This window comes from Mus caroli, chromosome 5, assembly GCF_900094665.2.
Source record: "Mus caroli chromosome 5, CAROLI_EIJ_v1.1, whole genome shotgun sequence".
Lineage (NCBI taxonomy): Eukaryota > Metazoa > Chordata > Mammalia > Rodentia > Muridae > Mus > Mus caroli.
The window spans coordinates 309389-337069 of record NC_034574.1 but is presented as its reverse complement, the minus strand read 5'-3'; the positions used below and the strand labels follow the sequence as shown (position 1 = coordinate 337069).

Genomic DNA, 27681 nt, shown 5'->3' with positions numbered 1-27681 from the left:
GGTCCAAGTAATCCTGGCAACCGAGGTTAAAGTGTGAGGTGTGAATAATTCCATCACCTTGTCACCCCGCCCCACCTCGCACGCCGCACATATTCTTGCTATGCTCGAAGTCCTCCCGAGCAGGGAGAGCTATCTATCATTTTATTAACCTTTCGCACAGGTTGGAAACCTTGGAAATCTGCAAACCAAGTCGGCCACTCAACACCTCTATCACTGCACCGGCAACTCGTTGGCAGGATAATGCTTTAGCAACCTGTAAGCAAACCTATAAGAGCTCTCTAGAACTTTCCATCCTTGAGCGAGGGCCGCTTCTGAATGCTGGGGCAGAACCCTAGCATGCTCAGCTTGCTTTAACTGAGTTAAAGGGGTGCACTAGGAATTCCACGGTAGGGTCTGAGGATTCACTAGCCGTGGTGTAGATGCACACGCTGCCACTCCACGCCGTGCCCGCAGGGGTCCCTCGCTCACGCCTCAGCTCGGGGTCGGTGGCAGCCGATGTCCCTGCAGGGAAAGGTGTCAGCCGACCCTAGTCCCACGACACGTCAGTGGTGTCCGCGTCCCGCCAGCGCGTTACCTGCAGCAGGTGAAGCTGGGCCACGAGGCGCCGCGGCAGATGCAGGAAGCAGTCCCGAGCGTTCGTGAAGGCCACCGTCACGACCGCCCCACCAGACCCCGCACCCGCTAAGCGATCGCTGCTCCACATTGTCCCAAGGTTCAACTCTCACCGGAGAGCGGAGTCCACCGGTTTCTCGTCAGGTGAGAGTGTCGGAACCGGAGAACATCGATCGGGCCCGCCCCCCTCTTCACAGGCCCGGCCGCGGTCACCCTCAGGCCTCCTCCGAAGCTCTAGGGGGCGGCACGTCGCTCGTCGAATTCTCGCTCCCAGGAGACGATCGTCGATGGGGTCGATCCTTCAGCCAATCCTAGCACGCCTGGTCCATCCTGCTCTCTTATTGGACTCAGAGGAGCGCGGCTGGCGGATGTTGTTCTGGCGCGGGGGACTAGGGCCCGCAAGATGGCATCCAGTGACGGGAAACCCGGTGGCGTATTCGATCACCACGTCCAGACGGCTGTGTGTGACTCGCGGGCCAAATACCGGGAGGGCCGACGCCCTCGCGCGGTCAAGGTAGAGTGACTCGGGTTCTTATCTCTCCTCGGCAGGAACACTAAATTCCTGTGAGCACTAGCTCCCCAGGGCCTGCCTCCATAAAGGCATGGCAGGGATGCTGTGAGGTCCATCTCTAAGTGGAGGGGGCACGAAGACCCGGGCCCCGGTACCAAAGGTTATCACTACCCTCGGTTAACTGCTTACCAACCCCCCAACCCACTATTTTTAACTTTGTATCCTATGTGTTTACAGTAGCGCTTCTCACAGGGCAAACCTGTGTTCAGTGGCTGTTTACATTAACCTCTCTGGAGTCAGCTTTTGGAAAAGACGTCTGTTAAGTGGTTTAGTCAGATACCCTTATGTGGAGTGTGGTAGTCTTTAGGCAGAAAGAGTGACAGTTTAGTGTGTATGTTTTGCAGACCAGATTGTTTCTTGGTGGGAGGACCGATTTGCCATAGGCTTGCTTGAAGAGTACATTTAACGAGGTCTCCTTTGACTTTAGGTATATACAATCAATTTGGAGTCTCAGTACTTACTAATACAAGGAGTTCCTGCAGTGGGAGCCATGAAGGAATTAGTTGAGCGTTTTGCTCTGTATGGTGCGATTGAACAGTATAACGCTCTAGATGAATACCCAGCGGAAGACTTTACAGAAGTTTATCTCATTAAATTTGTGAAATTACAGAGTGCAAGGTATGTATGTACAAGTTAAGCAGAACTCCTGTCAAAATCCTATTCCTGTTGCTGTCATTTTGGCCCCGACTGTTTCCCAGATGTACCCAAAGCACAGAAGCACTTCTTGCTCTCAGTCTTCCTGATTGGGGGGAGGGGGGAGGGAGGAGGGGACAGGATTTATTTGGATAGCCTTAGCTGTGCTAGAATTAGTTCTGTAGACCAGGCTGGCCTTGAACTCAAAGATCCCTTTGCCTTTGCCTCTGACTCAGTGCTGGGATTAAAGAGTGCTTGGTTTAAAGGTATGCACCACTCCACCTCGCCTTCCAGTTTGTTTTTCACCAGGCCTCACATCTGCGACTCAATCACTCTAACAGTGAGTGACATCCCAGCTCTTCCTTCAAGCTTTTAAAAGGCTGACTTTACACCAATACTCTTTCCCATCCTCTCATACCTGTGCTTGGCAAATTTTGAACCTGTAGTGTGGTAGATTAGGAATTACGTTTGAAGTAAATTTTCAGTCCTGTGGATTCATGACTGTGGAGAATTTTAGTCCTGCCAAGCAAATTTTTGTTCTTTTCCTAAAATCCAGATGGCAAAAAGGTCTACTTCTTGAGGTTCACTGAGGAAGGATGAAATGAAATTTATGTAAAGGGATTAGACTGGTACCTCCTATTAAGAGTAAATAGTAGAGCCGGGAAGTGGTGGTACATGCCTTTAATCCTAACACCAGGGAGGCAGAAGCAGGTGGACCTCTTGAGGTGGAGCCAGCCTTGTCTACAGAGTGAGTTCCAGGAGAGCCAGGGCTACACAGAGAAAACCCTGTTTCCAAAAAACAAGCAAACAAACAAAAAGTAACTATTAGTAATGACAGTTCTTATTCATATGGTTCTATGTTAATCAACTTTGTATTCCAATAAGGAATGCTTTATTTTATGTTAACCCCTTTTGCGGGGGTGCATGTGTGTGCATATTCATGTGTGTGTGTGTGTGTGTGTGTTTGTGTGTGTGAACACTAGCCTGAAACTGGCTATGTAGACCAGCTGACCTAGAACTCAAAACTTCCTCCTGACTCTGCCTACCCATCTCCATCAGATTTAAAGGCTTGTGTTCACTACAGTGTACTCTATCCTATTTTTTGAGATTGGGCCCCTCCCTCACTGAGCTCATTGACTAGATTGGTGAGCTGTCAGGCTCAGTGATCCTTCATCTCTACCCTGTCAGCACTAGAATTACAGGCACAGTGTGGTGCCTGGCTTTCACGTGCATGCCAGGGGTCTGAGCCAAGGCACTCCAGCAAGTGCTTTTCCACCCGAGCAGCCTTCCTAGCTCATGTTAGCCATTTTTTCGTTTTAATCACTAACCTTATCTAAACCATATCTTTTTCTGGCTTTTGCTATTCATAAACTTTTTTTTTTTTTGTGGAAAAAGACTTCAAATCCCCTGGAGCTGAAGTTACAGGTGGTTGTGAGCCACCCAAGATGGACGCTGGGATCTGACTCTGCTCTTCTCAAAGATCACAAGTGCTCTTTTCGCCCACCAGATCCTCTCTCCAGCCCCTATATCTCTTTTGTGTGCTGCTAACAGTCCACCACAAGTCACTTGATTTCAAAAGGCCATGTGTCTTTTCTCATCAGCTGGCCAACTCTTCATAGTGTAGAAAGCATGTTCTCTAGAGCCCCGTATCTCCACAGACTCTGATACAGTTGGCTGTGGAGTCAAGACATCTGAATTGAATCCTAGTTTTACAGATGAATGTATGCATATGATCCAGAATTTCCTGGTTTCATCCTGAGATGGTTATGAGACACCAATTTAAGTGACACCCTGTGGCTTTGCCTGGGGTAATAGCTCAATAAACAGTAGTGATTATCTGTAGATACAGAAGTACTTAATTGCTTATTACAGTGCTCGATTCAGCATAAGTGTCCAGCATTTCTTTTTTAAACATTATTTATTTCTCTTATCTTTATGTGTATGTGGTGTGGTTATGTGAACTTTTATGCCCTTTGCATTCAGGCCCCTGCAGACCAGACGAGAGCATTCTCCCCTGAGACTGGAGTTACAGACAGTTGTGAAGTCGCCAGGCTGGGAACAACCTGGACCCTCTGGGAGAGCAGCAGTGCTCTTAATCCCTTAGCTCTAGCTCTCCCGCCCCAGAAGAAACACACTCTTTATCTTCGCACTGATGAGTTGTTTTGTACTCGGTATTTTCATTTATTCATATATTTGTATGTAGGAGGGCGTGCCATGGCTGTGTATGTAGGAGGGCGCGCCATGGCTTGTGTACAAGAGATGGTTCTTTCCCACCATGTCAGTTCCAGACACTGAACTCAGGTCACCAGGCTTGGTGACAAGCCCAAGTTACACATTTTACTCAAGTTCTGTAACTCAGGCTAACCAGTAGGATCCCGACTTAGTTAAAAAAAAAAAAAAGTCTAGGTAAGTGTGTCTAGCTTAGCTGAAAACATATTCCATTACTGGGAGAGGGAAAGGGAAGAATACTTTCTTGGTGCTGGAGAGATGTCTCAGTGCTTAAGATAGCTTGCTGCTCTTCCAGAGGGATTGGAGTTCATGTCTAGCACCCTTATCAGGTGGCTCACAGCAGCCTATAACTCTAGCTCCACTAGATCTAATGGCCTCTTCAGGTCTCTGTGGGCACCTGGCCCCTAGTCCCATATGTATAAACACACTTACATAAAAATAAATAAACAGATAAATCTTTTTCTTAAAGAGTACTTTCTGGGTCAGTGGAGTCATTCAAAAAACCAAGCATCTTTCCCAGGATTCCCAACACATACGTACATACACACCCTTTGCTTCTTAAAACAAACTATGCAACATCTGTTAATCTTTTATCTTAGGTAAATCTATATGGCTTTTCAAATGCCATGGCTGGAGAGATGTCTCAGCGATAAGAGCATATACTACTTCTCCACAGGACCTGAGTCATCCCATCAACCAGGCCAAGTGTCTAAGTCTAGCTCCAGGCTAGAGCCTCCAAACATACTATACATAACTAAAAATAATTTAAAAAAAATAAATTTTTCTGGATGCAGTGGTGTATGCTTTTAATCCTAGCACTTGGGAGCCAGAGGCAGGCCTCTGAATTTGAGGCCCCCCTGATCTACAGAGTAAGTTTCAGAAGAGCCAGATCTATTTAGTGAGGCCCTGTCTTGGGGTTGGGGTGGGTGCTGGAGCCATGCATCTGGGGGCTGGAGAGATGACTCAGAAGCTAAGAGCACTTATTGCTATTCCTGAGGACTCAGATTTGGAGTGTGGTTCCCAGCACCCAGGTCAGGGGACTCGACTGTCTGAAACTCCAGTCCCAGGGAATCTATCACCTCTGGCTTCCTCAGGCAACTGTACTCGTGTACACACACCCACATACAGACATACACACAGAAATAAAAATAGTAAAAATAATTGTGTGTTTAAGCAGTATAACTTAGGCATTTCTTAGAGTTCTCTTGATGTTTGCATCTCTTCCTTTTTAGGGTGGCTAAGAGAAAGATGGACGAACAGAGTTTCTTTGGAGGGTTACTTCATGTGTGCTACGCTCCAGAGTTTGAGACACTTGAAGAAACTAGAAAGAAATTACAAGAAAGAAAGGCTTATATTACAAGAGTTACTAAAAGCCAAGGTATGGAAAGTCTCTGTTAACACCTCCTGTGTATCAGGCACTGCTAGGTATGTGTGTCACTGTGGAATTCTGCTCAGTCACCGTCTTTGGTCTGTGCACCACTGTAGAGTCTCGGCTGGGAAGGGAGAGGTGTTGATTCATGGAGATTGCCTCTAGGATGTGAGAGATAGTTGAATGGTAAATGGTATTCAGAAGTGGGGTTAAAAGGATGGCAAGGTAAGCCAGGCTACATGTCAATCACTTAGACAGATGAATCGGCACCATACATCTAAGGAGCTGTAAGTCCTCAGAGTAACCAAGGTACCAAGGTTTTAGTGAGAGAGATTAGGAAAGTAGACAGGCAACAAATCGAGGAACTTGTGGCCCAGGCTAAGGGGCCCAGGGTTTAACATTAAGGCAGCAAGAAGCAATTATGGTTTACAGACTGGTTCTACATGGTGCTCATCATGGGAAACTTCCAATTGTTATAGTTCGGTGGCCCACATGCCCAGCTGAGTTTCTCTTGACACAAGTATGAAGCAAACATGGTTTATCCATATAGTAGGATCCCCTGGAACTGTAACAGCTTTCTATGCAATGGCGTGGAGACTCTAAGATTACAGTTAGTGGAAAATATGAAAATCTAAGTTTGGTTATCTTTCAAGTGGCTCCAGAGGAAGAGTGAGGCTTTCTAGACTGCTGAGGGGGTGAAGCCTGATGCAGCCTATGGGATCTTTCAGAACCTTGAAGTCCTCCCAGTGCAGTCCCTGCTCTAGAAGTACCGTTTGGGGAGTAGAGGGCCTTAGCATATTAAGGTTTGTTTTTAGCATTTCAAGATTCTGAATGATCAAAATGATTAATGAACGATTTCTTTCCCTTTCCCTCAACTTTTAAAACTTGACTTTTAAGATTGTTACATGTCGAAGAAGAAACCAGTTCCAGAGCAGAAAGGAACAAAAGATTCTAGACAAGGTTTCTATCCACCTATGCCTGGATTTGGTACAGCTGCTTTAAACACATCTCCTGAGAGTCCTCCAGAGAACTCGAGTCCTTGTCTTCCTTATTCTTGTGAATTCCCTTTAAGCTATTTTGCCTCCAAGAGCACATGTTCACGTGGGGAACATGTGGACAGAGTATCAGACTCCTGTAAAAGTGCTAGGAACCATGGTGAACTGTCAAAGCATCGTGACCACAGTGCCTTTTCACCAAAGCTGCGGATGAACACTTACAAAAACTCCGTCCCTTGCTCTAGTGTGCAAGAGGCCATTGCTACCTCACAGGCAGTTGGCAGGTTCATGCCTAGGACCACACAGCTGCAGGAGAGGAAACGGCGGCGAGACTGTGATCGAGAACTGGGAACTTTGCTTGAAACACACACAAGCAGTAACGAGGTTTTGATTGGACCTAAGTTACCAGGTATCCCCACAGTAGATCTGCAGGATGATTCCTTGAATACAACAGCAACCTTAATTCGGAGGAAACTTAAAGAGGTGAGGTCTTTTTTTTTTTTTTTTTTTTTGGTTTTTCGATGGCGCACGCCTTTTTTTTTTTTTTTTAAATTGGGATAATTTGAGAGAACAACACTTGATAGGAAATTATTTGGAGGAACTAAAAATTTGTAATTATATGGTTTTGTTATATTTTCTTACCTTTATTTTCTAAAATAACAAATTTGATCAATATCTGGTTTGACAGTCTTTTTTAAAGATATATTTATTTATTTTATATTTATGTGAGTAAACTGTCACTCCCTTCAGACACACCAGAAAGGGCATTGGATCCCATTACAGATGGTTATGAGCCACCATGTGGTTGGTGGGATTTGAACTCAGGACCTCTGGAAGAGCAGTCAGTGTTCTTAACCGCTGAGCCATCTCTCCAGCCCCCTTTGACAGTCATTCTTGGTTCAACAGTGAACAAACACATTTTATGTCAGTATAGGTAAAAAAAATGCTAAATGTTCCAGTCAGTCAGATTATAACAGTTGATTCCAGATATTGTCTCTCCTCCCTTCCCTATTTAAAGCTAGCTCCCTAGGTAGTAATAGCATAAGTCAAAATTGACAGATATAATTATTGCTCTTAAAGTCAGTCACTGCAGATTACATCAGAGTCCATAAAAGGAATGGTTTTGATTAACTAAGTAATCACTTAATTAATTTTGTTGGGAACAGTACTCAGGGACATGTGTGTTAGGCAAATACTCCATCACTGCCACATCCCAGCCCACAAAGATTTCTAAAGCCTGAGTCTGTGGTTGCCTGCACTCTACTTCTTATGTGGGAACCTCAAAGCTCTGAACTAGTTGTAGATGGGATTGTTTTTCCCCCATCATTTACATTAGTTTTCATTTCCTAAACACACAAGAAAGGTAACAGTTGGAGTAGCTTGTGAAAGCTTCCTTTTTGTGGAGTGGAGGTGGACCTTGAAATCATACATGGAGGGCCAGGAGCATTTTCTTTTTCATTTCACGGAGCCCCGCTCTCGCGGGCACTCCTGCTCTGCAGTGTGACTAGAGAAGCTAAGGTGGCTCCTTTTTTTTTTTTTCCCTTTAAGAGTTTTGTTTTTGCCTCATCGAAATTGTAAAAGTGTATGAATGTGGTTTTTATGTTTAAGTCTACCAAGTCTTTCAGTATATGCCAGCACCTTACTTACTGACTCATGGCTGTCTCAGTCAGGGCCAACTGCACTTAAAATGTAAAGTCTACATCTCAAAAAAATAACAAGACAGCAGAAAAAATACCTCATTTAATTTACCACAACTTCTAGTATTTTCCCATTTCAAATCAAGAGATAGTCTTATACTGCTTTTGACTTACTATTAAGTTATTTTGGTAATGGAATAATAACAATGTATTCAGGATCCATTGCAGCGGAGATCTCTGTAAAGCCAACCTGGTCTACCTAGTAAGGCTGGTCAGGCCAGGCCAGGCTAGGCCAAAGTTATACTGTGAGATCCTGTTCAAAAATAGGACCGATCTACTAGTAAAACCTGGGTACTTTATCTGTATCCTGTTGGTTTTCTTCATTGTAGCTGTTTCTGGAGCGAGGTGAAATCCCAATGCGGTTTTAATCTGCATTTGTTTAGTTGAGGTGAGGTAATTAGCATCCTAATATGTTCTTTTGCATCTCCCTGATGGTAATAATGTTGAACATTTCCAAACATGTATTGGCTATATGTATTTCTTCCTTTGAGGTCCGTTCAACTCATTAGCCTATTGATTGGATGACATGTTTGTTTGTTTCTTTGTGTCTAACTTTGAGCAGTTCTCTGTAGCTGGTCAACATTAACTCCTTTGTGTAGTTGGACACAGACTTCCCCATCCTGCCGGCTCTTTTCACTTCACGTTTCTGTTGAGGAGCTCGTCTGCTCCATGTGATCCCATTAGTCAGTTTGGGCACTGTCATCTGTTCCATTCGAATCCATTGCAGAAAATCTTTGCCTATGTCTTGAAGTGCTTTCTCTTCCTGTTTTCCTCTGATAGTCTCAGAGATTGTTACATACAGTCCTCAATACATTGTGAAGCCTGTGTGTGTGTGTATGTATGTGTTTTCCCATATGTTTTTGATACCCTTGTCAAAATGTGGCTGTAGCTGTATAAGATTATTTCTGGATCCTCTATTCCTTGTTTTGGTTCGGTTTGGTTTTTTCACAGGTTTTCTCTGTATAGCCCAGGCTGTCCTGGAACTCACTCTGTAGACCAGGCTGGCCTCGAACTCAGAAATCCACCTGCCTCTGCCTCTGCCTCTGCCTCCCAAGTGCTGGGATTAAAGGTGTGCGCCACCACCACCCAGCTGGATCCTCTATTCTGTTCCCCAAGTCTGCATTCTTCTTTTTACCCAGTACCTAGGCTGCTTTTGTGTCTTAGTTAGGGTTTCTAAAGTCTGCATGGCAAGTGTTCACCAGCTGAGCCATCCTCCCAAACTATTTGGTTTTATTGTTGTTTTTGTGAATGAGATTTTCTTTTCTGATTCTTTTTTTGGTAAGTTTATTGCTTTATAGAAAAGCTATTGTTTTGTTGGTTTGTTTGTTGAGCTTATATATTTTGATGAAAGTGTTTATCATAGTTAAAGAGTTTTCTGGTCAGATGTTTAGAGTCTTTTAAGTATGGAGTTGTGTAGTCTGTGAATAGAGATCATATGACTTCTCCCTTTTTGTCTGTGTTATTTTTCTTGTCTCGTTGCTCTGGCTTACATTCACAATACCATATTGAATAAGAGTGGAAAGAGTGGACACTTTTGTCTCTATTCCTGATATTAGAGGAGATACTGTGTCTCCTCTGATTGTCTACTGAGATATAATTTCTGTTCCTGAGGCTGTGTCCTGTATTTATTGACTTACCTATGTGGGACCTTCCTGGAAATCTTGGAATGAAACTGACTTAGTCATGGTTCTAGGATCTTAATGTGTTCCATTCAACTTACAATGTGTATGGAGAATTTTTATTTTCATGTTGCTCAGCGGGGTTGGGCTATGGTTTTCATGTCTGTTGTATGCTGTATGACTTGTTATCAGGGTGATGCTGGCTCCACAGAATGAGTCAGGTAGTGTCCCTTCCTTCCTCTGCTGCTCTTTAACCTAGTTTGAGGTGCGCTGGTATTATTAGCCTTTCTTTAAGCACTAGTGGGATTCAGCAGTGAATCCATTGGACTTGACTATTCCTGGGACTTTTATTGATGCTTTAATCATGGGCATATTTAAATTGTATCTTCTGGAGTTAATTTTAATAGGTGGTATTGTTACCTTCATTGCTCAGCCTTTTCAAGTTAAGCAAGCTTTATTTTCTGTCAGACAGGGCTGTCTTCCTAATTTGGGAATTGAAAGAATAGCATTGAACATAGAAGGAAGCAGGATTTACATAGTTTACGGTCTGCAAGGCTAGATTACATAGGAACTTGGCAGAACCTCTAGTCAGGGTGGAGATAGGTGTATAGAGTATGGAACATGCCAAATTCCAGAAACTGGGCCAAGACATGGTCAAACCCAAGTTTACAGAAAACAGGCATGAATTTATTTTAACCTTGTAACAAGATGGCTTCTAATCTTAAAATGGGTTAGGCTGGCCCATCAATATGCCTAGGAATCTATCCATTTCTTTTAGATTTTCCAGACTTTTGAAATATGTTTTCAAAGAATTCCCAAATGATTCTCTTAATTCTACAAGAATCCGTTTTAACCTTCCTGGTTTTTTTTTGTTTTGTTTTGTTTTTTGTTTTTTTGTTTTTCAAGACAGGGTTTCTCTGTATAGCCCTGGCTGTCCTGGAACTCACTTTGTAGACCAGGCTGGTCTCGAACTCAGAAATCCTCTGCCTCACAAGTGCTGGGATTAAAGGCGTGTGCCACCACGCCGGGCTCAAATTTTTTTTTTTTTTTTTGTCCTTCTTGGTTTTTTGTTTGGTTAGTTGATTGGTTAGTTGTTATTTGTTCTTTCTTCCCCTTTCTTCCTTCCCTCCCTCCCTTAGTTTGTTAATCTTATATTTAAAAGGAACCAAGTCCTTATTTGGTTGGTTCTATGTGTTCTTTTAATCTAAATTCCATTCATTTCTGTCCCAAATTTTACTAACTGTTGCCTTCAACTGCTGAGTGATTCTTTTTTCTTTTTAAACCAGGTGATTTCATCTGTGCCAAAGCCTCCAGAGGACAATATAAAAGACGTGTGTACAAGTCACCCAGGAAAACAAAGAAGAAGAATATAGCTTTCCAGTGAGGAGTTAGTCTTGCCTTTTCTTTTTTCTTTTGAATCAGAGTCTGACTGGATAGCTCTGGCTACTCTGGGACTCTCTATGTAGACCAGGCTGGCCTGAGTGCTGGTACTAATGGGTGTGTGCCACTACCCCCAGCTAAATTGGTGTGTTCTGGAGAGATTCTTTTTTATGTTTGGCCCATTTTAATTCTTTCAGGCATCTTACTACTGCTGTTTTAAAGTTTTTTTCTTTTAAACCAGTTGCAAATGTTTCCATCTTTTTTGGATCTACACACAATGTGGCAGAGACTGTTCTTTTCATACTGTATTAGTCCTTATATTAAAATACGTAAATTGATTGAAACAAATGTAGAAATATGTAATGCAAATAAGGCAACCAGGGTCTCATTTTAATTCAGGTATTGAGCAATCTGTGTTCAGAGACTGGCAGGGGGGGTGTTTTTGAACACCAGGGCTTCAAAGTGAAAGCAGAACTGTAGAGAAAAAATGCCAACAAATGTTACAGCAACATTGATATTAGAAACACATTTTTTAAAAAGCAGCATACATAATGTAACTTCTAAGGCTAATTTAAATTGACTATAGTGATGCAAAAAACTTAATTTTGGAAATTCTAGATTTCTACACTGTCAGCATATCTGTACTTTTTCTTCTGTCAGCCGGCCACAGTGTAATTTTTCAGGCTATTTATATTTCTTTTCTTGGAAAAATAAACTGAGAAGGCACATGCTACACTGTGTGCTATCTGCGTGTCATGTCTCATCCTTGGGAGCCTCCTTCCGTGGGTTATATCTGCGTGTCATGTCTCATCCTTGGGAGCCTCCTTCCGTGGGTTATATCTGGCCGTGTGGGGTAAGGTTTGCTTCAGTGGCCATGGTGTACCCATCAGCTGGGACCTGCCAACAAGGGGTGTGCATGCTTCCGTGTGCATGAGAGCTGAGTACACAGACCACTGTGCGGAAATCTCAGGGAAAGACACATTAACTAACACATAGAGCTGGGCAGGACAAATGTCATGCCAGTCAGGCCGCTCAGATATCAAGTGCTAAGTGTGTCTCTCTGGACCTCAGGACCCTGATCTGTTCTGTGAGTGTGAGGAGAGTGATGACTCACCTTCACCAACATAACATCCACAAAAGTGGTCACGAGAGGAAAGAAGCAAGCATGTACCATATCAGGAGGGAAGGGGAAAGAGGAGGCAGGAGGCAGGCATCTTGAGGAGTCCCCAGCAGTGAAGGTACATGGACCACACTGCAGTGTAACTGTGGGACCTGGCACCTGCCAATTAGGCTAAGCTGGCTAGCCTAGAAGCCCCAGGATCCTCCCGCCTCTCTGCCCCCTCAGTGCCGGGACTACAAGCACACTCCACCATGTCCAGCTTTTTACCTGAGTGTTGTGAATTGAGATCGGGTTCTCTGCTTACTGGGAAGCCCTTTAGTAATGGAGCTCTCTCTCCCATCAGCCATTAATCTCCTCAGATTAAAAGCTGTTTACACATTAGTTGGTTATGTTGGTTATTAGTTGGTTATTAGTTGGTCATGGTTCTAGCACCTTACATACTTGCACAACGTATTCGTTATTCAGTGTTCCATCTTGTGAGATAGGATGCTCGGGTTTTGGTTTGGTTAAGTGTGTCTCCATACTTACAGAGACAGGAATTATGTATAGCCAAAGAGGCAGATCAAAGTCTTTTAGCTATAATAACTGAAAGAGTCAGCAACGTCATTTTTAGTGCTAAACTGGAATGAGGCTAATGACTATCACTGTCCTTAACTTGGCAATGGGCTGAAGCTACAAAGGTGAGAAGCTATTGTGTATTATTTTCTTCTAATCCTTTAAATTCTTTCCTTAATTGGGCCAGTGAGACGACTCAGTGTGTAAAGGCATTTGCTTTGAAACTTGAGTTCAACTGTCTGGGATCCAGGTGGTGGGAAGAGAGAACTGATCCGTACGAATTGTCTTCTGACCTCCACACAAACATTGGGGCATGCCCTAGCATACTACTGCTATGATGAGACACCACGTACAAAACAAGCTGGGGGCGGGGGGGGGGGGGGGGGGTTTTTGGGGGGTGCCGGTAACTGACTTTGGAATATGGGATTAAGCATAAGAGTTATTACCCAGTTTAACAATTACCAGTTGTGGGGGGGGGGGGGGGGGGGATGGGCTTTATGCTTGCTTCCACATCCTTAAGCCACCACTGAAGGAAGGCAGGGCAGGATCCTGGAGGTAGGAGCTGATGCAGAAGCCATGGAAGGGTGCTGCTACTAGCTTGCTGTTCATGACTTGCCCAGACTGCATTCTTACAGAACCTAGGACCATTACCCCAAAGGCGGCAGCACCACCTACAATGGTCTTGGCTCTCTTCCATCAATCACTGAGAAATGCCCTTTAGTAATGGAGCTCTCTCTCCCATCAGCCATTAATCTCCTCAGATTAAAAGAGCTGGGCCTTATGGAGACATTTTCTCAGCTGAGGTTCCCTGCTTTCAGATGACTCTAGCTTGTGTCATGTTGACATAAAACTAGCTAGGACATGGCATGTATAACACACACACACACACACACACGTTTTACACACACACACACCACATACACACACACACACATATGTTATCCTCATCTACGTGAAGCTCTTCCTATTTGTAAGTCCACCTTTGCATCTGGTAAACATGGTCCAAACGCCTCCAACAAAAGTCCGTCTTCTTTCACTGCTCTTTCAAAGTCTGCAAAAGAGATCTTGCCATCATTGTCATAATCCTAGAGAGAAAGATGATTTAGTGATGATAAAGCCTTCTTTTAATTTTACCATGGAAAACTTGCTATCTAGACTGCTAAGAAAAACTATCGGTTCATTCTCCTGGAGACATTATTTACACAAACCTATGGGGATTTCTGAATAGAAGTCACTGATTTATTCTAACTAGAGGCCACCTTAGCTATACACAGTGTAGCCCTGTCAATTACACACACTGGAATTGGGGAATAATGCAAAATACTGGGGGAACTATATTAACATTCTGCCCCCTTTGCAATTAAATAAGTAATATGTCTCAAGAATTTTATTGAGCATAATTTTATTCCTCAAAAGGTCTTTGGGAGCTCATCAAGCAGGAAGGATAGCTGTTAAGGCTAGACTAGAGTCACGGAATGGAGACTGCAGGCTCCTGCTTGAGCACTAGAGGGCTGAGATCTAGGCAAGTATGGGAACAAGCACTGTTCTATCCCACCTGCATTACAGGAGGAAGCAGGGGTGTTAAGTCCGTAAACTGTTCTGGACAAGGCTTTAAAAATTAAGTATGCTGTGTAGAGTGCAGGGAACGGGGAATCTATGTGAATTCCAAATGCCTTAGACTGCTGCTTCAGATTGAAAAAGATGACCTAGATTTTTCATTTTTGTGCATAAGTTCAGAATCTAATTTAGAGGAAAGTATGAGTGGCCATCAGAATAAGGGGCAGCCCACTACCATTTAAGTTCCAGAAAGGACTCTGGGAACACCTTGTTGCGAAGAAGGCATCTGTACTCAGCCTGAGCAGCAGCCATTATTTCTAAAAGAAATACTCTCACATAGAGAACAGAGAGACAGGCACACAATGTGGCCCTGGCTGGTCTTGAACTTGCAATCCTCAGACATCTAAGTGTTGGAGCTGCAGGCATGCACCACCGTGCCTAGCTGTTTCTTCTCTGAGCCCCTGAGTAATGTCAGTGAGTTTCTCAGGCCTGCCCTGGATTCACTGAACCTCACTCAAAGCAGTTTAGGGTCCTTATAAGAGTGGACACCACCATTCCTATAATAAGGAGTCACTACTGTAAGGCTTTATTGCTAGATGAATTCTGCACCATAATTTCTGTGCTCATCTGCAAAGTGGAGATAATAGTTGTGTGGATAAAATGCATGAACACCACAGAAGGCCCTGAAGGCCAACTGTAAGCACTCTCTACGGGTCACATGTTTGGTACTGTTATTTGCGGAGATGAGTACTTGATAGAAAGAAAGAGTGAGGTCATGAAGACAGAAAGCACTCAGTTATCCATCTATTGAATCAAGCCCTTCCAAATTAATAAGCTTTGACTGATAGCGATACATTTTAAAATAATTAAGCTGACATTTATTTTACATAATGATTATTTTGTCAGGGATTATTTAGCTTGTGGGTTGAGCACCCACTTTCAGTGAAGCACTGTTGTGGGTAGAGCAGAAAAGCAAGTGAGAACTGCCCAAAGGGAAGTTGCTCATGGTAAAGAAGTGGCCATTGCTCGCTCTGTAGCCTTAATGCAGCAGCTACCTCCGTGAACGCAGTGCGGTACCCAAGCTTACCATCTTCTTCAGGCTTATTTCTACCAAATCCTTTATTCCTTCTTCATTCTCTTCTTCAGGAGAGTGCTGGAAGAGACTACTCTTCAACATGTCAAAAATGTTTTCTTGGGAAATATAAGCATCTCCGTTTAAATAATAAACTTCAAAACAGACTTTATAAGGCATAGGAATCAAAAATTGAACAAAGTATCATTAGTTATTTCAGCATAAGATAATAAAGGATAAATATACAATTACTGATCTGATCCATTATATGGCAGGAGTTTTATAACAAAGAGCTTCTTGTTAAATTTCTTTCCACAGGAAAAAAAAATACCCTGTGGTGGTTTGAATGTGCTTGGCCCAGGGAGTGAGTGGCACTATTAGGAGGTGTGGCTTTGTTGGAGGTGCGTCACTGTTGGGGTGGGTTTGAGACCCTCCTCCTAGCTGCCTGGAAGCCAGTTTTCTGTTTGCCTTTAGAACAAGTTATAGAACTCTCAGCTCCTCCAGCACCATGGCTGCCTGGATGATGATAATGAACTGAACCTCAGAACACCAAAGCCAGCCTCAATTAAATGTTGCTCTTTATAAGAGTTGCCTTGGTCATGGTGTCTCTTTATGGAAACCCTTGACACGTGAAAGAAAAGCTCACAGTTCCTGGATTTGGGGTTTGAAAATGCTATCAAGCTATTATAAAGGAGGTGGGTTTTTATTGACCTACTTTTGTTTGTATGCGTACATATATGTGTTTATGTGTGTAGTGTGTTTGTATTTTCTGCATATGGACTATAAAAATGAACCACATACTTTTCTGTATCCTTGGAAAATGGTTTACTCACACACACACACACACACACACACTTGGACAGTGGATGAGGTAAGCTCCTTGGGGTCTGCCCTTCTGCCCTATGTTCAGACCTCACTCTGGAGAGTAACTTTTCTGTCTTCCACCGCAGAGGACCTTACTCACACCCTGGGAAGGTGGCAGTGAAGTAGCTTTCCTAGAGTTTATTAATAGTCAAGTTAAATGTTTTGGCAAACACTAGGAATATAAACTTGAGTGTCAACGAGTTGGGTATCTCTGTTAAATTCCTCCAGTTCACAGCATAACATACACGTTGAAGAACAAGCCTCCTGTAGAAAGCAGTGCTCCCCTAGATGAACTCCTAAAATGTGTAAGAAGGTTTTTAGGAAGCAAGATTGGATTTATCCATGTAACTCCACTCAGCCACACGACTTTGTCCCCTAGCAATCAGTGTTCCCACAAAGACTGATGACCTTGACACAGATGTCCGATCCTACTCCATGAGACCTGTGTGAGAACCCTTGCGAGGTTGGAGGAGATGGAGTGGAGTGGGGGATGGGTTAGAGTGGTTGCTATAAAATGTGTGAGGCCCTGGATTCAATTCCCAGCACAGCAATCCCAAACCCTGGGGCGTGGGAACTATCCGTATTACTACCTCATGAAAAATTGTTAAATATCAGAAGTTTGACTATTCAAAACGCTGTTATAGGAAGGTTAAGGTACCTTTAGCTTACAAATATCTTTATTAGAAAAATCATGTGAGTGTTTCCCATGTTTGCACAGGTATCTCCAGAACCCAGAAGAGGATATTTAAACTTCTGGAGCTACAGGCAGTTGTAAGTAACCCAGTGTGGGTGCTGGGAACCAAACTGGGGTCCTCTGGGAAAGCTGCAAGCACCCTATTCTCTCTCTTCTCCAGGCATCTTCTTTTCCAGTGTCCCCAATCAAAATTCAAGTGAAAGAACCGAAAGAGATGCAAATTTGCTCAACTACAAAGAACTCTGCAGTCTTTTCTTAAGCAAATGGATAATCTAGGCAGTTGGTTGTTCCCCTGAAAACTGGTTTCTAAAATGGTTTTTAATTCTGTTTCCATGATTTTACACAGGTTATTTCGACAGCTGGAGTAAAGCATAGGAAATGGACATTACCCTGCTGTAGGTGGGGAGAGTGGCACGAGGTTTGGGGAGAGAAGGGAGCAGGCACAAGAGTTGGGGCGGACCAGAGCTACAGCAGCAGTAAAGCACACGGAATGGGTATTTCCTTGGCTGCAGGCAGCAGAGGGAGAGCAGGAGGACCAGAGCTACTGCTGTGGAGAAGTGTGGATCAGGGCAAGCTTCTCGGTGCTGTGCTCCTCCTATTTAGAACTCTCTGGTGGGGCTTGAATTGTCTTCTGCCTTTCTCGCCTCCCTCTCCTCCTCGGTCATAAGGACCAGGATATTTATGTGTAGGCTGTTAGGGTATGTTGAGCATAGTCCTCGCTCTCCTGTAGTGTAGTGCACATTTTCTTCAGTGAAAAGAAAACAAATGACCCCAGAGGAACACAGGCGTGATCCCACATCAAGGCCTGCTTCCTGCTGAGCCCAGAGGCTGTCCCTTAGCCTGGTCAGCTGATCAGAGTACACCCTGATCTTAGGGCTGCTCTTAACTGGGGCAGTAGCCAAACACCCACTCTAATGACAGTTGGGCATTCTAGGCTCAGTAAAGGAAATGGGTCCCCCAATTCATTGTTTGTGGGTTTTTTTCTTACTCTTTAAAAAAGAAAAAAAAATTATGTGAGTACACTGTGGCTGTTTTCAGACAGACCAGAAGAGGGCATCAGATCCCATTACGGATGGCTGTGAGCCACCATGTGATTGCTGGGAATCGAATCAGGACCTCGGGAAGAGCAGTCAGTGTTCCTAACCACTGAGCCATCTCTCCAGCACCCAACCATCTCCTGAAGCAGGGGCTGAAAGTCCCTTTAAATGACCATTTATCTGTATGTGACCAAATATCCTCATGACTATGGGTAAATCCTTTGGAGTGTTTCCAGCAGCTCAGAAGATGAGAATGCCATCAGATAGCATAAAAGGCCTGGAACAGGTCCCTGCCATGCTGTGACCACACACCTGATATTGTCACCAACTGATTTTAAAAGTGTTGTTTTGTTATTATAGAAACTTCACAAAATTGTTGCCACATCAGGATGTGGAATTTGGGTAAACCTGAATCTATGTTCCCAGGCTATGGTTACTCCTAGTTATCTCAAACTCTCTCTTGTCTTTTTTTTTTTTTTCAGTGATGGCTGTCACTGCCTTAGCACACTGAACACAGCATTGCTAGGCATAGCACCCAACAGTAACCCCTTCTTACATCTCATCTTCTCTTCAAAAGTCCCTCGGAGAAACACTGCCAAGCCTCTAATCCACTCTTCTAAATTTACAAAGCCATCACCATCTTTGTCAAATACAAAGAACACTGAAGAAGAAAAAGAATCTCTAAGTGTATTGCAGCTGTGATTGTTTATAATTCCCTTCCCCCCCCCCCCCGGTTAGATGGAATTTTTCTTACAAATTGAGGGGTGGGGGAGGAAGTTGGTGTTGTCTTTTGAAAGAATTTGAATTATTGGAAATGTGTTTCTTCCTTATATGTTTACATAGAAGAGTCATTCCATACAGTGAGCAATAAGTCTTCATTGGTGATTTTTTTTTTTCCTTTTTTGGTTTTCTGAGACAGGGTTTCTCTGTATAGCCCTGGCTGTCCTAGAACTCACTTTGTAGACCAGGCTGGCCTCGAACTCAGAAATCCTCCTGCCTCTGCCTCCAGGGTGATGGGATTAAAGGTATGCACTACCACGCCCGGCCATTGGTGATGTTTTATATAGTTGCTATGGTCAAGAAAATCCTTGGAGCTAATTAATGAGATAATTTTAATTTTTAAAAATAAAAAGTGAAAAAAAGTGATGGAAAAAATCTGTTGTATAACTTTCACAATATTTCAAAGTAAATTACTAGTGTGTGCGAGTATGAGTGTGTGTGAGTGTGTGTGTGTGTGAGTGTGTGTGTGTGTGTACAAACATGTCAGGCAGAGGTCAAAGGACAACCTTGGAGCTGGTTCTCTCACACTTTACCTGCTGAGCCACCTTCCCAGACCAGTTTTTTAAAGTTACCTATGAAACATCCTATAGAAAACTTCAAGTGTAATTTGTCTTTGGAGATGAGGGATGTATTGATATGTCGATTATGGCAATAATTTTCAGGGGCCTGCATGTGTCAAATTTTATCAAAATGTACATTTTAATGATCTACCACAGAACTTAACTGGGTACACCAATCCTTTCCCGTTTTAGATATCTGACTTTTAATATTTCTAGTATAAGGAGTCACCATTTTTTAGTATTAACACACTTCTATGAAGAAAAAAAAGCTAATTAATGATTTACATTGGTGGTGTGTGCTTTCATGATTCATATTTATGGTGTGTACTTTTATGGTTATAAGTCCTCAGTTGTTTACCCTTAAAAAACACTAGGGCTGGAGAGATGGCTCAATGGTTAAGAGCACTGACTGCTCTTCCGAAGGTCCTCAGTTCGAATCCCAGCAACCACATGGTAGCTCACAGCCATTCATACTGAGATCTGATGCCCTCTTTTGGAGTGTCTGAAGACAGCTACAGTGTACGTACATATAATAAATAAATAAATCTTAAAAAAAACCAATAGATTCTTTAGTCCAGTGGTAATTATTTTTCAAAACTCCAATGCTATGAGCTACACAGCCCAGCCGTGAGTGGGTTTTATTAGAACTGTCCTCACAGTCATCCTGGCTCTGTTTGCAACACTCTCCTACCACAGTTATTCCTCTCCAGTGTGGCATTCAAAGTCCAGTCTCGTCAAGAGGACATGCAGACCAATTCACTTTTGGGTTTGTACATTTAGGTTTGGTGTGACCTTCTTACCTCTATTCATCAACATATCGTTAGTCATTCCGAATATGTTCTGCAGGACTCCTCGAAATGTGTTGCAGTCCAGCCCAGTATTATCCATCTTTCCAACAGGGCATCCCACCAAGCTATAGAAAAGTCGTATGAGACATTCAACTTCAAATTTCTTGACTGTAAAATGAGAAGAATAAGAGGTAGATTTAACCAGTGAGTTATTCAGCTATTAAGGTATAAGGCCAGATGGCCAGACATGATGTGTGATTGTTACTGAGTAGTTTGCAGTGTTGTTTTTACTAGATCTGCAGCCTTCAAACTGGAAATTTAGAATACTCACACATGGTTCAAAACAGACTTAGAAAGTGATGTTTAGGGCTGGGGAGATGGCTCAGTAGTTTAGAGCACTGAGGTCCTGAGATCAATTCCCAGCAAGCACACGGTGGCTCATAACCATCTGTAATGGGATCTGATGCCCTCTTCTGGTGTGTCTGAAGACAGCTACAGTGTAATCATATACATAACTAAATAACTTTTTAAAAAAAAAATTAAAAAAAGAAAGTGATGTTTAGACAGAGGTGACTGTGGTACTGCCAGTTCAGAAACCAGGCATTCAGCCTGGGGTTGGGGGACACTAGACTTTAAACATCTGGACTCTGTTTCCATTTATTTATTAAGATTTATTTATTTTGGTTTTATGTATACATAGATGGGTGCCTTCCTGGTAATGTGTATCTGTATCACGTATGCAGTGCCAATAGAGGCCAGAGAGGGCATGGGATCCTTGGGAACTATTTGCAGATGGTTGGGAGTCACCACGTGAACTGAGCATGGGTCCTCTGCAAGTGCTCTTAAAACACAGAGACACTTCTTTAGCCCATTTCCATTCTTACCCTAAACCTGTAAAACTTGACTCTTTAGTGCCTTCTTTTAGGAGCAGCTGAGTAGTATCCTGAGTGATCTCAGGTTCTTCAGTCTCTGATGTGTAATTCTGCGATTGTCTTAGTTAGGTTTCATTCTTCTGAAGAGACACCATGACCAAGACAACTGTTATAAAGGCAAACAGTTCACTGGGGCTGGCTTACAGTTTCAGAAGCTCAGTCCCTCATCATGGTGGAAAGCACGGCAGCTTGGAGGCAGACTTGGTGCTGAAGGCAGCTAGGAGGAGGCTGTCTTCTACACCGGATGGAACTTGTGCATAAGACCTCAAAGCCCACCCCTCAGTGACACACTTCCTCCAACAAGGCCACACCCACTAATACTGCCATTCTCCATGGGCCAAGCAAATTCAAACCACCACAGTGACTCAACAGCTACTTGAGAGAAGTAAAATATGGAGAGCTGCTTGCCATTTGTTTTTAAATCTTTTCTTCCTGTTTGTGGAGGAATGTCCTCCACAAAAAAAAAATAATAATAATAATAATAATAATTTAGAAAGAATTATTTTAGAAAGAACTATTTTCATACTACCTTTGGGATGATTTTAGGTTATCCACATGAAAGCAGTGAATGTATGGCGAATATTCAATTTATGTGTGGGGTTCTATGTGGTTTGAAAAACACTGTTCCTAGGATAGTTACTGATAATCTAGAGAATAAGTACAAAGGTGCCCAATAACATTTATTTTGTAGACCAAATAAAATCTTGTTTCTTAATATAATTTCAACTATGCCAGTGCAGTCCTGAAACAGGATATAATGGCTAATTTTTGTTCAGTGTCTTAAAGGACACCCATGAGCCAGTGAGTAGATACACGCAGGACTCCTTGCCCTCAATGCTGTTGCAGACTTGTCAAGAGATACATAAGGAGCTGTGGTATGGCTCAGTGGGAGAACACTTGCATAGCATGTTTGCTTTCCAGATCCTAGAACAAGTGTGAAAAGTTAAATCAAGTACAGTAAATCTAAAACCAGAGAGATATTCAAGTGCGGAGGTGCTGAGTGATTAATATCCAAAGTGGAGGTGCCATGGGGCTGAGTTTGTCAAAGGGCCAGGCACTTACCTACAAGTCAACTTGAAGGCTTGTCGCTTCTGGGTTCTGAGGCCGCAGATGGGCCCATGCTGAGGCATGCTGTCAGATCTTACAGACAATGCAGAGCTTACCAAACAATTCTGGCTGATAACCAGACTTAGATTTAAGGACAACTACTTTCACAATACATTCTTGAAATGATTTTTGAATGGAAGACCAGCAATTTGTATTCTGCTACAAGATCATAAAAACCTGTGCAACACACACACACTTTTTTTTTTTTTTTTGAGACAAGATCTCACCATGTAGTCCAGAGTGGCCTGCAATTCTCAATCTACTGCCTCAGTCTCCCAGGTACAAGTGTAACAGGCATGGGTTGTTGCCTCCAGCTATGTGACTTTGATTTTCACTAGAGAAATGAGGTCTAAGAAGCCTTCCTTTAGGGGGCTGGTGAGATGGCTCAGTGAGTAAGAGCACCCGACTGCTCTTACGAAGGTCCAGAGTTCAAATCCCAGCAACCACATGGTGGCTCACAACCATCTGTAACGAGATATGGCGCCCTCTTCTGGAGTGTCTGAAGACAGCTACAGTGTACTTACATATAATAAATAAATAAATCTTTAAAAAAAAAAAAAAAAAGAAGCCTTCCTTTAAAACCAGTGAGATTTGCCTGGTGTGGCCATGCATGATTTTCATCCCAGCAACTCAGGAGATAGAGGCAGGTGCATCTCTCTGAATCGATGGCCAGGCTGGTCTACAGAGTGAGTTTCAGGCCAGTCATGGCTACACATTAACACCCTAGGCTCAGAAAAATAAAGGAATATAGTGAGATTTTTATGACTGTTTCCACCAGTGCAGTGAAATGAGGCCCTTTGATGGGAGGGCGACTTCAGTTGTCAACTGTCACACTGCTATTTCCTCTAACCTGAGCCATTCTCTCTTGGAGGGGCGGTCATTCAAACCAAGGAAGTAAATGAACCTGACAAGGTTCGGGAAGTAGAAGTCTGGAGGAAGCTCCTGAAACCTGTGCTTTTAAACCCTTCCCCAAGGTTATGTAAGTGCTAACAGGTACTTGGGAAGGGACTGTCCCACTGCCTGCAAGTTGTGCTCCATCAGGGATGCCAATGTTTGTTTCCGTTCTTTGACAGTTGCATGTATGTAACACACTTTAATTTTTCTCACCTGCCGTTACTCTCACCCAGCCTCTCAATGAAATGTTTTCCCACTTTCATGTCCTCTGTGTGTCTGCCCCATGGAGTTTAATTAGAGTTGCTTGCATGCCCATGCCTGGGAGGCTGTTTACTTCCAGAGGTGCATGGGTAAGTTACCGGTGGCTATACCACTGAACAAAGTGATACCCCTCCCCTAGCCTTTATCAGTAGTCCCTCAGGGGGTGTGGCTCATGAGCCTTTCCCTTTTCTATGATGAAATCTTGATAGGCCTCACTCTTGTCTTGTGTAGGTAACCACAGCTACATTGAGTTCACTGGTGCAACAGCTATGTCGTGTCAGGAAAAGCACCATTTGTAGGGCAACTTCCCCCATCCTCTGACTCTTTATTCTGTCTCCTCTCTCCTGCTTCTTGAGCCTAGAATGGGGTGATGTAGCTGGCCTATTTGGGGCTGAGCAATCAATTGTGATTATTTCAGAACTTTGACCAGGTGGAAATCCCTACATAACTGCTGCTTATTGCAATTGCTTTTTGATGAAGGTCAAGAGCAGCACTAATTCTATGCAAACGTTCAGTATTTAGAAAGTAGTCTGACCATGCCCACTTGGCCTATGATCTCCCTGCCACCAGCTCTTGATCAAGTGCACAGTACCAGAAATGTGTCCCAGCCTCTGGAGCAGGCCATGACTGCAATGAGAAAACGGTTACCTGCAAAGCACCCGTGCCGTTACCGCACCAGTGGACAGATCCTACCAGGTCAGCTGTTATTGAAACTCTTAGTATTCAGATAGTAAGAGTGGTCGCAGTTCCCACCCCCTCAAGTTTGCAATAGAACCTTCTAGCCAGCAGGAAGCAAGCATCCAGCTATTCCAGCCGGATTTCTCTAAGTCTTGTGACCAAAGTGTGGCGTATCTTCAGCAACAGGTCTTACCATCAAGTTCAGTTGGAAGCCAAGAGCAATGGCAGTAACTTGTTACTGTTTTGGGGCTTCTATAATCAACATATCATAGGCAAGTATCCCATACCTGGCACTGGGATCTTTGTTAAATAACAAGGCTTCTGGGAGGAGCACTAGGGAATGCAGGGTTCTGTCACTATCCATAATAGGGTGGGTGTTTTGGTGAGACAGTCACCTTTGAGCCATCTGTTACTGTAAGATTCCTCACCTGCACTTCTAAATAAACTCAGTTTCACCCAGGCAGACTTGGTTCTTTGGTATGTTGTAGATAGCTTAGACAAACTGCATAGGTGTCTCCCCATGAAAAATTACTCATCAACTTGGCGGGATCTAGAACCACCTAGGAGATAAATGAATTTCTGGACTGAGTTAACTGAGGTGGGAAGACCCACCCTAAATGTGGGCAGTGCCATTCCAAAAGACAAGCTAGGAACCAGCATTCATATTTCACAACTGTAGGTGCAATGTGACCAGGTGCTGCACATGCCTGTAGCCATGTCTCCTTAAACTGTGAGCCAAGATAAACCCATGCATACATCGCTCTTGTTGGGCATTTGTCAAAAGAGCACTCCATGACTTTACAGGTTTCTTTCGATGTGGGCATGAACAGGTTGGAATTATTTTTTTTATTATTTTTCTTTGGGGGGGGGGGCTCGAGCTTATGATCCTATCTTAGTCTCCAACTGCTACACCTAGCTGGATTTTAATGAATACTTGATCAGCTTGAACATTTTTTGAACGTTTCAGATTATGTAGGAGGCACAAGGACAGTGTAGAGTTCTCTTCCTATACCCTGTTCATGCAGTTGAAGCTTATGTAACTGTGGCACTTGCTCAAAACTGATCACTACATACCTAACGATAGGCTGTAATTGTATCTTACCAATTTCCCACTAATGGCCTTTTAGTGTCAAGATCCAGTTCAGAATAGCACAGCTAGTGCCCAATGTCCTCTAGTCTGTGACCATTTTCAGTTTTTCCTTGGCCTTTCATTGTTTAGCAGTTTGGGTCTGATTTTGTAAAGTGTCTCATGTGTCCTGGGTAGTAATGCTTATATTAGTCAACATAAAGCCACATATATGGTATGGTTTGCATGGGTCCCCCCACCCCCCATTGTGACAGTTTTAGGAAGAGGGAGCCTTTTCTGAAGTGACCGTGTCTGGTACTCCTATAAAACAAGATGCCAGTAACCTGCCAACTAGAAAGCAGGTCATTCAGTCTCCTTTGATTTGGACTTGGCAGCTTCTAGAACCACGAACAGTTTATTTCCAAGCTCACCTTTTACTAACCACTGCCCAGTGAGTTCTAGTTCTCTTCACTTGAGAAAGCAGTGGCTGGATTGTTGCTATGGCAATGCAGCTTCTACTAGGAAATATGTATGCAAACTATGCACACACTGGCATGTTATTTTGTCTCACAAATGCCTACAGATGGACCTGCCTTTAAGACTTGATTCAAATTTATTAAAAACTCATGAACACCAAGAACCAAAGATTTGGATCCAGGACAAATATTAAATTTTTCCCTCCTTTTGCCAGGAGTGGATCAGAGATGCAGTCCATAGTTTCTCTGGCTTTTGGCAAGGTATTCAATCCTCACCCTGGAAATCTGTTCCCCCACCGTGAAAGAAACCCCAGATAAAACTCTGCCTCTGCTTAGTTCCCTGTCGCCCAAGCAGAGGCAGCCACCCTCCTGGGTTTTTCCCTCCCAATAAATCCCATGTGAGGCTTGCTGTGCAGTGTGACTTTGTGGTCATCACTGGTTCCCAACTGCCAGGATACCTCCTACCCAAGCTTTTACATTTTCACTGGGGGAACGTCTCCCTGCTGGAGCAGAGCTGTAACACTTCTGTAGGAGAGGCCCTTCACTTCAAAGCCGCAACACTTAGTCACTATATCTTAATATTGGAGTGAAAGTTTGATTAGTCTGTCCTCTAAGGACTTCCCTTTATCTAGGTAGCAGAATGTCTCTACAGAGACTTCTGGTTATACTGACAGTGTATAGATAGATCCTTCTATTAGATTTGAATTTTTACTGCTTATATCTTGAAGCTCAGGTTTGCCTTGAACTCCATATAATCGAGGATGACTTTCAACTTCTGATCCTTCTGCATCTCCCCTCTTAAGTGCTAGAAATGCTGGTGTGAAGCACCACTCCCACTTTGTGACTGAACTCAGGTTTATCAGGCTGTGTAGCAGGTCCTTATGTACTAAGCCATCTCTTCAGCCTTTTACCACCATTCCCCACCCCTTTTTTGAGACAGGGTCTCACTATGTAGCTCTGGCTGTCCTGGAACTCACTACGTAGACCAGGCTGGTCGTGTACTCAGAGATCCACCTGCTTTTGCCTCCTGAGTGCTGGGATTCAAGGCATGGCCACCATGTGTAGCTGTATATATTCTCTCTCTCTCTCTCTCTCTCTTTTTTCTGAGACAGGGTTTCTCTGGAACTTACTCTGTAGGCCAGGCTGACATCAAACTCAGAAATTCACCAGCCTCTGCCTCCCAAGTGCTGGGATTAAAGGTGTCACCAAAACCACTAGAAACCGACTCTTTGTGTATGGTTCCAGAGCGCTCACTGATGTCCAATAAATCCTGACTAATCCATCAACCAACCTCTCACTGAATCAAGGTGCTGAGGCAGTGTCAGGAAACTGCTGAGTACTTACAGCTCTTGACAGTTTTCCTGATGGATTCCACCATTTTTTTCAGAGCCCTCTGCTCCATCGGATTGGCTTCAGCTCACTGCTTTCCCAAATAGTCCACCTCCAAGCTTGTGTCCCAAGCTGGTACTAACTCTACAACTCCAAAACAGAATGTGGCCATGGCAACTTCCCAGCCATGTTCTCAGAATGTTCTCAGTCTGGAAGATGAACAGGTGGACCCTGCCATTCAGTACATACTGGATAAAGTCTGGATACTCTTAGGGCACTAAAACAGCTATGAGCAAACAAAGGAATCCAAGTGACCAAAACAGCTAGCACTGGTGTCGAGCTAACATTTCTACAGATGTTCATCACTTTCTGGCAGCTATCGCAGTGCCACTGTTTAAAAGATGTGTCATGTTTGTAAAATTCGTACAAAAATCACCCAAGAAAAAGGGCAGGTTTGGTGGAAGAGAGAAGGTATGTTATTAACTTACATATTTTCATAACCATGGAACTAACATAAGGACAACACCCCATACATATCCACCTTATGTCTATCAGGAGACTGTTAGGGTCACCAAACACCATGAGAGGTGTGTCTCAAATCCACAGACTCTGAAAAAGACAAACATTCCACCAATCATCTACTTTCCATCTTCTCTAGTCTAATATGCCCTTGCACATTCAAGAAAAGCGACAAATGATCCAATAGGCTTTTCTGGCATTTGGATAAACATCAATTTTGAAAAGAAATTGTGGGGCTGGAGAGATGGCTCAGCAGTTAAGAACACTTACTACTCTTCTAAAAGTCC

General features: G+C 43.4%; 3 protein-coding genes across 6 annotated transcripts in view; 1 reads left to right on the top strand and 2 right to left on the bottom strand.

The window, feature by feature from the left end:
• Positions 1-1026, bottom strand: part of Pex1 (peroxisomal biogenesis factor 1) — a 37077-nt gene extending 36051 nt beyond the window's left edge. For 3 of the 4 annotated variants that reach the window (XM_021161855.2, XM_021161854.2, XM_021161856.2), the window contains exon 1: positions 575-825. In XM_021161855.2, coding sequence (XP_021017514.1) covers positions 575-703 — 129 coding nt within the window. In that variant the 5' untranslated portion in view covers positions 704-825. Of the gene's footprint in view, positions 1-574 lie in introns of all 4 variants that reach the window. The other variant, XM_021161853.2, reaches the window with a different exon arrangement.
• Positions 550-11848, top strand: Rbm48 (RNA binding motif protein 48). Its single transcript, XM_021161857.2, has 5 exons — positions 550-1126; positions 1611-1801; positions 5278-5423; positions 6312-6892; positions 11012-11848. Exons 1-5 carry the CDS (start codon positions 1016-1018, stop codon positions 11096-11098), a joined length of 1116 nt encoding a protein of 371 aa, XP_021017516.1. The 5' UTR covers positions 550-1015; the 3' UTR covers positions 11099-11848.
• On the bottom strand, positions 11464-27681 carry LOC110293952 (EF-hand calcium-binding domain-containing protein 1-like). Its single transcript, XM_021161858.2, has 6 exons — positions 26891-27681; positions 20145-20300; positions 18561-18665; positions 15425-15576; positions 13761-13865; positions 11464-11579 (listed from the first exon to the last, which is right to left on the bottom strand). Exons 1-6 carry the CDS (start codon positions 26946-26948, stop codon positions 11523-11525), a joined length of 633 nt encoding a protein of 210 aa, XP_021017517.1. The 5' UTR covers positions 26949-27681; the 3' UTR covers positions 11464-11522.